General features: G+C 45.5%; 1 protein-coding gene across 1 annotated transcript; it reads left to right on the forward strand.

The window, feature by feature from the left end:
• Window positions 1-1,032: 1,032 nt before the first annotated feature.
• Window positions 1,033-12,448, forward strand: LOC136627393 (calcyphosin-like protein). Its single transcript, XM_066602441.1, has 5 exons — window positions 1,033-1,208; window positions 2,165-2,342; window positions 4,653-4,862; window positions 6,403-6,506; window positions 12,322-12,448. Exons 1-4 carry the CDS (start codon window positions 1,072-1,074, stop codon window positions 6,502-6,504), a joined length of 627 nt encoding a protein of 208 aa, XP_066458538.1. The 5' UTR covers window positions 1,033-1,071; the 3' UTR covers window positions 6,505-6,506; window positions 12,322-12,448.

Genomic DNA, 12,448 nt, shown 5'->3' on the forward strand with positions numbered 1-12,448 from the left:
ATTACCAGGGATACTGGAATTAACATCTTTACTGCTCTTAACCACCAGGGGTTCTGACATTAACCCCTTCGCTGCCATAGACAACTAAACATTGATATCAGCTCCTTTTATCGTCCTAGACCACAGGAAATACAGAAATTAGGTCTTACACTGCCTCAGATCACCAGGGAAGCCGGCATTAATCCTTTCACTGCCCTAGACCACCAGTGAGACTGGAACTCCTTTACTACTCCAGACTGCCAAGGATTCTGATATCAATCCCTTAGCTGGCCTAGACTACCAATAGTATTGACCTTCACCTCTTATACTGCCCTAGACCAACAGGGATACATCATCTACACCTCCGCTACCCTAGACCACCAAGAATGCAGGCAATAATTTTCTCTCTAGAGATTCAGAAATTATCTCCTTTGCTGCTGTAGACCACCAGGCATTCTGACATTATCTCCTTCACTGCCCCAGACCAGCAAAAATATTGGCATTATCTTTTCTTGCCCTAGACCAACAGGGATACAAACATTAACCCTTTCACTGCCTTGGATCATTAGTGAGAGCGACATTAATTCTTTCACTGTCCTAAACCTCCAGCGATACTGGTACTCCTTTATTGCCCCAAACCAACAAGGATTCTGATATTAACTCCTTCACTGCTCAAGACCATCAATAGTATTGGCATTAACCCCTTCTCCTGCCTTAGACCTCCAGGAATACTGATATTAACCCTTTCACTGCTGACGTTAATCCTTTCACTGCCCTAGACCACCGGGTATAGTTAATTTTCTTTGATAAAGCCTGGTTTGTAGGGGACCGGCCCCTAATTGCCCGACATACTAGCTACTCTGACTAGAACCGTTGACATGTAATATTGATTCTTTAGCAATCAAGAGACTACAACTCTCAGCATGCCCTCAATACAATGCTACAAATTGAAGTTTCCCAACATGTAGAGATCATTGATCTAGAGAATAAAGCAGTGTTATTCTAATCACTAGAATGTATATTAGCTGCTACTGTTTTCTTTAAATTGTGTTATACTGTAAACATCCTCCATGTTTCCTCTATGCCCTTCAGATGGCTGGCACTGCTAGAAAAGACCATGAGATGGCGATGCAGGCAAAGAAAAACTTATATTCCTGCACAGATCCACTGGAGAAGCTTCGTCTGCAGTGTCTCACCCGTGGCTCTGCAGGAATCAAAGGCCTGGGGAGGTGAGCAGCAGAGATAGATGCTGGAGCCATCATTCATTTGGGCACTTAAGATTGTGCCCCCTCATTAGTACTTCACATCTCAGAATAGAGGGGGGAAATTTATCAAGACAGTTAAGATAGAAAAGTGGCTGAAGAAAGTGTCACACATTTTGACACACCCCTGTTTTCTGCAAAAATTTGCAAGTTTTCTCGTTTTTACTACAGGCTCTCCAATTTTTTTGAATAGTGGGTGGGTATTAGTGGAGGGGGTCATGGCAAATTTTCTAGAGTGTGCACCAGAAACTGATGGATGTGTCATAATTATTACAGTCTCCAGGAATTGATGGAGTACTGGGAAGTGACAGGCGGGTTTATCGAGCTTTATATCTATGTATAGTATATCCTGCCTTATCTAGGCCTTTAGCAGTATATTAGAGCTCTCAGTAAACTCTCCCATTCTCTAATGATAAAGAGATGACACTGCTTAATATGTCCCAGTCTATACAGCTAAGCCAACAATTGAGCTGCAGAAAACGAAGTGTCAGCCCATTGTGTGCACTACTGACCAGTGTGAAAAGTGGAGTATTACAAAGTGTTCTTTAGATGACCCTTATGTGTGTGACTCTGATCAACCATAACATTAAAACTTAATATTGTGTAGGTCCCTCTCGTGCTCTGAACCTTCGAGGCCTCAACTCTACAAGACCTCTGAAGGTGTTCTGTGCTACACAGCACAAGATGTAAGCAGCAGATCCTGTAAGCAGAGGTGTAGTGCCCCCTCCCCATTTGAAGTTTGACGCTTGCTCCTGTAAGCAGACATGTAGTGATGGTCTTGGAGTTTGAGCTTGGGCCTCCGATTTTGTGTCGGAGGGCTCCAGTGGTGGATATTGATCAATCGCTTTCCAGTGACTAGGAAAAGCTATAGATATTGTACCTTTCCTATAGTAATAGTGATGGTTATTCTCATCTTTCTGCAGAGTATTCAAGATCATGGATGACGATAACAGCAAGTCGCTGGATTTTAAGGAGTTTTTAAAGGGACTAAACGATTACGGAGTGATGATAGATAAAGCCGAGGCTCAGCAGCTCTTCTCCACCTTTGACAAAGACGGAAGCAGAACAATAGACTTTGATGAGTTCTTGGTCACATTGAGGGTGAGCTGCCGGACTAAATAAAACGGTTCAGTGTTGGTCTGTCCTTGCTGTATAGTATTACAAGTAATGTCCTATAAGAGCATCATTATTATACCTATATGCTCTAATAAGGGGTTATCCAGACGGGCGACCCCCTTAAAAGAGTATTCTCATCTTAAGGGGGTATTCCAGTAATATCAAGTTATCCCCTATCTATTATATAAGTATCTGATTGAAGTGGGTCTGAATGCTGGCACCCTCACCAATCCCAAAGCTTCCCGAATGAATCGAGTGTTTGTTGCGCATGTACGGTGCGTCGCCCTTCATTTTAATGGGACTGTCAGAGATAACAAGTACAAGCGCTCGTCAATCTCCGTCAGTCCAGTAGAGATGAGTGGAGGCAGCTTGCAAAGTCGACTGCTGCTTCATTCAAACTGGAGGACCTCTGTTCTGTTCCAAGCGGTGAGACCTCCACCGATCAGACAGTTATCGTCTATTCTGTTTCTTCTTAATCCCCTTCAAACTGTATTTGATGTTTTCACTACACATTTCACCCACTGCAGTGCATATAGAGAAATCTGCAGCAACAATCTGCATCAAAATCTGCAGGTAACATACGGCGACCTAATAGCTATGTATAAATATATCAGGGGACAATACAGAGATCTCTTTCATCATCTGCTTATACCCAGGGCTGTAACAAGGGGGCACTCTAATTACTATATAGAAGTATATAAGGGGACAATACAGAGATCTCTGTGATCATCTATTTATACCCAGGACTGTGATTGTATAACAATAGAGTGCCCTCTACATCTTGAGGAAAGAAGGTTTCTACACCAACATAGAAGGGGGTTCTTTACTGTAAGAGCAGTGAGACTGTGGAACTCTCTGCCTGGGGACGTGGTGATGGCAAACTCAATAAAAGAGTACAAGAGGGGCCTGGATGCTTTTCTTGGGCAATTCAATATTGCATGTTATAATCACTAATTACTCCAGAAGGGTCGGGGATCCGGGGATTATTCTGATTGCCAGATTGGAGTCTGGAAGGAATTTTTTTATCCCTTAAATGAGGAAAATTGGCTTCTACCTCATTGGGGTTCTTGCCTTCTTCTGGATCAGCATTGGGGGGTAATAGACTGAACTGGATTGGCAGAGGTCTTTTTTTCAGCATTACATACTATGTTACTATGTATAAGTCTTGAGTCAGGGGTGTTTAGCTCACAGAGCATTGTGTAGACTGCATACAATTGTATCCACTTCACAGCTGAGAGCAGGACTAGCTATGTACAATGTGTCAGTCTGGAGTCTGGGCTGTTTAGCTCACAGAGCATTGTCTACACTGCATACAATTGTATCCACTTCCCAGCTGAGAGCAGGACTAGCTATGTACAATGTATCAGTCTGGAGTCTGGGCTGTTTATCTCACAAAACATTGTCTACACTGGATACACTTGTATCCACTTCTCAGCTGAGACCAGGACTAGCTATGTGCAATGTATCAGTCTGCAGTCCGGGCTGTTTAGCTCACAGAGCATTGTCTACACTAGATACAATTGTATCCACTTCTCAGCTGAGAGTAGGACTAGCCATTGTGGCAAGTTGGGGTACATTTGCCTGCGGATCGCCGACCTTTTGCACATGGAAATAGCACACCACACGTGTAGAAACTGCTCAGGAGATGTGGATTTCTTTATCTGGCTCCTGCCAGCCTTTATTTGTCATCACCGCAATCACAAAACACAGCAATACCATCCAACGTCAATATACACAGTCCATGTGCACCCCACTTGGGTGTGAGTCCAGGGTTGTCGCCCCTGTCGGACTCTGGCCTCTGCTAGGACACCAGCCTGCAGCACCTCAGCTCTGCTGCACTGGTCCTCTCTCTCCTACTTTTGGCATGAACTGGCTTTTATCTGGTTCCTGCTCCACCCCTTGGTGTTAACCCTAGCAGCAGACATCCTGTCTGCAGCCCTCTACAGGCCCTTCTGTGTTGTGCACCTCTACACCATGTACAATGTATCAGTCTGGAGTCTGGGCTGTAAGCTCACAGAGCATTGTCTACACTGGATACAATTGTATACAGTTCTCAGCTGAGAGCAGGACTAGCTATGTATAGGTTTATGGCCTCTGAATAGGAGCAGGAGTGTTCTTATTCACTTACAGCAAGCAGATATCTTGAAAATATTAAAGAATTGAAAGAATAAGTAGGTTGGAAAGCTTGCTATAACATCATGTCCTCTTGTTAGCCATTAATCTATAAGATTACTTTGTTTCTATTACTGAGAACAGTCGCATTTTGATTATCGAGTGTTATGCATCTTCTTCTAGCCGCCTATGTCTAATGCAAGGAAGGAAATAATCATGCAGGCGTTTCGAAAGCTGGATAAAACAGGAGACGGGATTGTCACCATTGAGGATTTACGAGGCGTCTATAATGCAAAATACCATCCCAAGTATCAGAACGGGGAGTGGACGGAAGATCAAGTCTTTAGGACTTTTCTAGACAACTTTGATTCTCCGTATGACAAAGACGGTCAAGTAAGTGATGACAAGATGTGATTCTCTGGAAAGCTGCCTGCCTTTGTTACTTGTGCAAAAGGGGTAAAAACAAATTGCTTTCAGTAAATACTGTGGAAAATAGAAAAATACAGGAGTTCCATGGGGTCGTATTTAATTATATTTAGATAATTAACATAAATATACATTAGAGACCCCCACCTAGTAGAGCGTTGGACTCTGTTGGCCTTCTGAACCGCAGCAATTCATTATGGTCTAGATTCCACTAGGTGATAAAGCCTTTCAGCAGGAATATCGGCCCCTGCGGACAGGAAGTATCATGTAGTTACTGCAGATTAGATGGAGGTGCTGACATGTTCTGACCAGCTGACAGGAAGGGGTCATCAATTCATGCTGCTTGTACCAAATTGTGACCTCCCATCAGCACGGGGTGACAGAGATCTGGATTCATCTGACCAGGAGATGGTTTTCCGCTGCTCGGTGATACAAACTTTTACACTCTTTTGCCCCCCAGAGTCTCATCTTTGTGTTTTTCTTAGAAACATGCAAAAGGATGGTGAGTTTCTGCATTTGACCACATTAGTTTGAGCACCAGCATTGAATTCGGCTGCTCCTGACTGTGCAGCACATGTTGATCAAAATGATTCCTGACATCCTCCTCTGACCCCTTTTGGTGATAAGTTGTTTTCACCCACAAGATTCCCTTTTACTGGATGTTTTCCTCGATCACAGCATTCTCTGTATACTCTCCACACAGTTACATGAGAAAACCCCATACTGTGGGCAGGAATATCCCGGCCCCGACTAGTCTAGCACTGATGACCCGGCCTCGTTGGAATAACGCAGATTGCTGGATTTTCCCATCTAATGTGGATTCACACTGAAACTGATCCACAGAAAACTTGTCACGTGATTTTATGCTGCTCTCCGGGGTCACAGGGAGAATTTCCATACAGAGAAGCGCCAATCATGAGAGGGTCGGGGCTCAAATAAAGAGGCCATATAGTATATAAGTAGTTTTGCACCCAGGACAGAATTTGTTTTCCCCTCCATGTTCTTCCCATAAGTCTTGGGCCAATTTCCAACTCCCAAGTCGATCCTCTGGAAGGGGCAGTCCTGCATTGGTTCGCAACAAGCAGAGGATGAGACCAACCAAGAGCTGCGCTCTCTCCAAGGGCCCCACAGCAAAGTTGTATCCAGCTCCATCTATGTCACAGGCAACTCTACAGTATGTGGACCCATCAAACAACCCCCTGATGTAATGTTGGGTTCACATGACGGTTTGACTGCTTTTACGACTCCCACCTGGTACTGTGCTGACAGTAGAGTAAGGAATCAAGCAGAGCAGTCGGGCCGTCACCCCTCATCATAATCTGCAATAGTAATTAGATTTTTCTGAAACTTAATGTCAGCCTGGAACTTTGCCCCCCGAGGTAAATGACCGTGTGACCCACCATAACTCACTAAACGTTTCCCTCTTCTTCAGGCTCCTGAGAACTTCCTGCAGGAAAGTTTGCCGAGAAAAACAAGTTGACTAACTCTTATCTTCTAACCATAACAGGTGACTCCGGACGAATTTACAAACTACTACGCCGGCGTCAGCGCTTCGATTGATACGGACGTTTACTTCATCACCATGATGAAGAACGCCTGGCGACTATAAGTGTATGCGGTGATATTACACAAGCTATGTGCCAGCCGTACCACTAACCTATAACACCGCTGGGCGCTTGTGTGAGGGTGCTAATGAATGCTACTAACCTGTGCTAAACCACCCTGATTTTTTTAATTAAGTGATTTTTTATTAAGGCTTTTTCAATGTAAGGTGCCCCGCCGTGTCCAAGTAATTTAGCTCAGGGGTCCCCAACTCCAGTCCTCAGGGACCCCAACAGGTCATGTTTTCGGGATCTCCTATGTTAAGAACACCTGTGGCAATGTCTGAGGCATTGACCATAATTACATCACCTGTGCAATACTGAGGAAATCCAGAAAACATGACCTGTTGGGGGTCCCCGAGGACTGCAGTTGGGGAACACTGACAATAGAGACCCAATTTTCCAATATGACCGCATTGTCATTTAGCTACATTCTAGCCCACTCTAAGAGGGAAAACTCTGTCTGTAGTCAAGGCAGCCGCCGCCGGTCCTGATTCACCTAGTCCAGGGGTGTCCAACTTATTATCACCAAGGGCCACATCAGGCTTATGGTTGCCTTCAAAGGGCCGTTTGTAATTCTATGAAAATTGCTTGTTCACGTGAACAGATTCAGCGTAAAAAAAATATGCAGCACAACCTATTTTGGTGGGCTTTACGCACCACAGCAGGCCATTGAAGTGAATCAACGGGGGGGAGGTATGCAGTGAAAATGCAGGAAACCTAAGTCTTCACTGCATACTTGTGCATCATCTCAGTGAGCCTATCTGCATTCTTTTTTTGCATGCACGAATACGCATGCATAAGCAATTTCTGGTCACAGAAATATGCAGCGTATTTGCACAACCAAAATGCACTTACACCTGTGGGAGCCCTAATAATGAACCTTTAGTGGCAACAGTAGTAATAGTGAGCCACATAGTGCCTGCAGTAGTAACAGTGACCCCCATAGTGACCTCAGTAGTAAATAACCCCTATAGTGGCCCCAGTAGAAACAGAGACCCCCATAGTGGACTCAGTAGTAAGTGGTCCCAGTAGTAACACTGCCCCCTGTAGCGGCCTCAGTAGTAACACTGACCCCCATAGTGGCTGCATTAGTAACAGTGGCACTAGTAGTAACTTTGACCCTCATAGTGACCCCAGCAGTAACGGTGAACCCCATAATGGTTGCAGTTGTAACAGTGACTCCCATAGTGGCCCCAGTAGTAACAGTGACCTCAGTGATAATAGTGACCCCCATAGTGGCATCAGCAGTAATAGTGACCCCCAGAGTAGCCCTAGTTGTAATAGTGACCCTCATAGTGACCCCAGCAGTAATATTGACCCACATAGTGGCCTCAGCAGTAATAATGACCCGCATAGTGGCCGCACTAGTAATGGTGACCCCCCCCCCCCCCCCATAATGGCCTAAATAGTAACTGACCCCTCCCATAGTGGCCCCAGCAGTAATAGTGACCCACATAGTGGTCTCAGTAGTAATAGTGACCCCCATAGTGGCCCCAGCAGTAATAGTGACCCACATAGTGGTCTCAGTAGTAATAGTGACACTCAGAGAAGCCCCATAGGTAATAGTGACTCATATAGTGGTCTCAGTAGTAATAGTGACACCCAGAGAGGCCCCATAGGTAATAGTGACTCACATAATGATCTTAGTAATCGTAGTAATAGTGATCCCCATAATGGCCCCAGCAGTAATAGTGACCTCAGTACGAATAGTGGCCCCAGCAGTAATAGTGACCCACTTAGTGGTCTTAGTAGTAATAGTGACCCCCATAGTGGCCCCAGCAGTAATAGTGGCCTTAGTACGAATAGTGGCCCCAGCAGTAATAGTGACCCCCATTTTGCCCCCAGCAGTAATAGGGATCCACATAGTGGTCTCAGTAGTAATAGTGACCCCCATAATGGCCCCAGTAGTATTAGTGACCTGCATAGTAACCCCCATAGTTTCCTCAGTAGTAACACTGACCCCCATAGTTGCCTCAGTAGTAACACTGACCCCCATAGTAGCCTTAGTAGTAGTAGGACCCCCATAGTGGCCCCAGTAGTAAGTGACACCAATAGTGGCCTCAGTAGTAATAGTGACCCTCATATCAGCTCCAGTACTCATAGTGACCCCAGAATGGCCTCTGGCCAGGCAGCATCCCTACAGGCAGGCTACTCACCCAGCCTGTAGCTCTGGTCCAGTGGCGGCAGTGACCACTGACGTCTCACCTTGGCATTTGCACGGCGTACAGGATGGCGCACGCACACACTGGGGAAAATAGTTCAACGGTCACAGGCTCTGCATTGCTGCCTCCGGACCAGAGCTGCAGGCTGGGTGAATAGACTGCCTGCTAGGTTGCTGCACAGCCGGCGGGCCACATAAATTGAGGTGGCGGGATGAACATGGCCCGCGGGCCTTGTGTTTTACATGTGTGATCTCGCCATATAGACCATGTAACCTGAGATTTCTGTATTCTTCCTCTTGGCTTCTTCATTGATCTAAACCAATTAATTTTACTAATTAATCCCCTAACAGTAGGATGTGGGGTTCCTGTAACTACTTAGAAGAGATGAGTCTTCTAGCTGGGTACAATGATCTGGCCATGTGCTCTACGATTGTACTTACGTACAGGGCTGGAAGCAGTGATAGGGTTTCTCAGCCCTTAAAAATTAATGACCCATCTATAGGATAGATTGGTAATACCTGATCAGTGGGGGTCTGCCTTCTGACCAGCTGCCATGGTGTATGAAATAGGAAGCAGATAGTGCCGTACATTGTGAAGTGGCCTTGAGGGGTATTACAGCCACAGCTCCTTTTCACTTAAATGGCAACTATGCCTGCAATACCATGATCAGTCACTGCACAATGTACGGCGCTGTCTGCTTCCTGGTCCATACACTGTGACAGCAGTTCGACAAACTGCTGGTCTGACTGTGGACTCCCAGGATAGGTAAAACCCTTTAAACCAATCTTGGCTCGCCTCTGGTCTGCCGTAAAACAGCATGTAAGCAGTACAGACACATAGCAGCCCCTGCAGGGAAATGTGCAGCTGGTCACTGCTGTTCTTGACAAGACCAGTTGTTTTTCTGGGGGTGCCGGAAGCGTGATACTAGATAATCAGCTGATGGCCCCAGGGGCCCCTTCTGCAGGTGGTTGTCTTCCGGCTCTTAACAACAGCGTTATTATTTATACTCCTTATTAACCCTTTCTTTCCAAATAGCAGGTTCTCCAGACTTGCCTGTATAACCCCCTCAGCTTCTCTATACCTCGGTGATGGGTCTATAGAGGTGGCTTGTCTCTGCTTATCTTATATTGTGGATCAGTTAAAGCCTCAAGAGTCTCTTCCATGTATCTTCTTGTGTCCCTATGTATCTTTATGTATCTTTATGTGTCCTTATGTGGCCTTTTTTTCCCAATATTTTCCTTATGTGGCCTTATGAATCCTTATTTGTCTTTATATGCCTTTATGTGTCCTTATGTGTCTTTATGTGTCCTTATTAGAGATGAGCGAGCATACTCACTAAGGACAATTACTCGATCGAGCATTGCCCTTAGCGAGTACCTGCCCGCTCGGAAGAAAAGATTCGGGTGCCGGCGGGGAGTGGCGGGGGAGAGCGGGGAGGAACCGAGGGGAGATCTCTCTCTCCCCCCTGCTCCCCCCTGCTCACTCCCGCAACTCACCGCTCACCAGCGCCGGCACCCGAACCTTTTCTTCCGAGCGGGCAGGTACTCGCTAAGGACAATGCTCGCTCAAGTAATTGTCCTTAGTGAGTATGCTCGCTCATCTCTAGTCCTTATGTATCTTTATGTGTCGTTCTGAATCCTTATGTATCTTTAATGTGTCCCTCCCCCCCATTCTCCTTACAAGTCAGAGAGTGGTTCATCATTAGGAAGCTTATGTGTTGCTATTAGGTTAGAGATTCTGGCTGTTTTTGTAGCATAGCCATTTCCTCCAAGTCTCCAGATATCTGTCCAGATTCTCTTCTCGGAGGCATCTAGTTTTTCATAGCTGCCCATGGTTCTTAGCTCATTGTACCACTCCTGAATGACGGGGGATCTGTATCTTTCCAATGTCTGGGAATTAGTACTTTGGCGGCGTTTATGAGGAATAGAAGCAAGTTTATCTTTCCCATGTTGCCGGTAGCTGGATTCAAATTTAATAGTAGTAGTTTTGGGGTGATAGGAAGTTTGGGTTCCGAAAATAGAATGGATCCTCGTTTGCAAGTCATACCAAAAGGGTTGAAGTAAAGGGCAGGAGAACCATATATTTTTTATATGTGCCTCTTGTTTTAAGACACCGCCAACACAGTGAAGAGTAGTTTTGATCTATTTTGTTAAGAAGTTCGGGGGTTTTGTACCATCTTGATATGATCTTGTAGGTTACTTCCTGAAAGCGCGTGGATATTAAGCTTGAGTGCGAGTTCTGTAGGATTTGTTTCACTTCTTCTGGAGAGAATGATATATTAAAATCTCTCTCCCAACTGGCTATATAGGAGGGGGTTTCTTTGTTGTACAGAAGGGTTTGGTAAGTTCCTCTTAGGCTGGATTCAGATGAACGTATATCGACTGGGTTTTCACGCTGGCCGATATATATCGTCTCTCTCTGCAGGGGGGGGGGGGAGCCTGGAAGAGCCAGGAGCAGGAACTGAGCTCCCGCCCCCTCTCTGCCTCCTCTCCACCCCTCTGCACTATTTGCAATGGGAAAAGGTGGGGCGGGGGAGTGGCTAATTCTTGGAACTTAGCCCCCCCCCCGCCCCACCTCCTTTCATTGCAAATAGTGCAGAGGGGCGGAGAGGGGGTGGAGAGCAGGCAGAGAGGAGGCGGGAGCTCTTTCATCCCCCCCCCCCCCCCCCCCTGCAGATGAGGACACCGTATATCAGCTCGGCGTGAAAACTGTAAAGTAAGTCATGGTTAGTATTAAGTATATCTGCTTGGTATAGGGAGATTGAGTCCTTAATAATATGAAAGTCTCTGTCGCTGAGATGAGGGAGTCCTAGTTTATTTTTAAGCATATTTTGGGGAAAAAATATATTATTTTCATATAACTTCAGAGAGCATGTGGAAGTGATATTGGGGATACTTGATTTGTTGGGTATTAGGTTTAGGAAGGGTGTATATCCGCTAATATTTGGGATTAATCTTAGTTTTTTGTTGAACCTCTGCCATATTTTAAGTGACAGGGTTGTTATTGGATGTCAGGTTTATATTAAGGGTTGTCCAGACCAGACGTTGAAGTTTAGTCATTAAAGACGTTAGTTCTAGATCAACCCATAATATATCTTTTTGAGCGTGAGTTAGGTCAATTATTCAGTTGAGATGAACTGCATTTTTATAAGTTTCAATGTCTGGTAGACCAATACCTCCAAGTCTCCTGTGCTTGTAGCTTTATGAATCCTTATTAGAGATGAGCGAGTATACTTGCTAAGGCACATTACTGGAGCGAGTAGTGCCTTAGCCGAGTATCTCCCCGCTCATCTCTAAAGATTCGGGGGCCGGTGCCGGTGACAGGTGAGTTGCGGCGGGGAGCGGGGGGGGGGGGGGGGGGGGTTGAGGGAGAGAGAGATCTCCCCTCCGTTCCTCCCCGCTCTCCCCCACCGGCCCCCAAATCTTTAGAGACGAGCTGGGAGATACTCGGCTAAGGCACTACTCACTCATCTCTAATCCTTATGTATCTTTGTGTCCTTATGAATGTTTGTGTCTTTTTGTATCTTTATGTGTTACACATTTGTTATGGCCTTCCCGGTTGTTGGATACATATAATGGTGCCCCCTGCTGTTACACACATGTTATGGCGCCTCCTATCTGTGCTTGAGACTAATTTTTTTTTCTTCCCTTTTCATTCCAGGTAACTAAAGACGAATTCATGAACTATTACGCAGGAGTGAGCGCATCAGTCGACAGTGATGTTTACTTTATATTGATGATGAAGAGCGCCTGGAAGTTGTGATATACAGAAATATATATTTTTTTTA

The sequence above is a fragment of the Eleutherodactylus coqui genome, chromosome 5 (assembly GCF_035609145.1).
Source record: "Eleutherodactylus coqui strain aEleCoq1 chromosome 5, aEleCoq1.hap1, whole genome shotgun sequence".
In the NCBI taxonomy this organism is placed as follows: domain Eukaryota; kingdom Metazoa; phylum Chordata; class Amphibia; order Anura; family Eleutherodactylidae; genus Eleutherodactylus; species Eleutherodactylus coqui.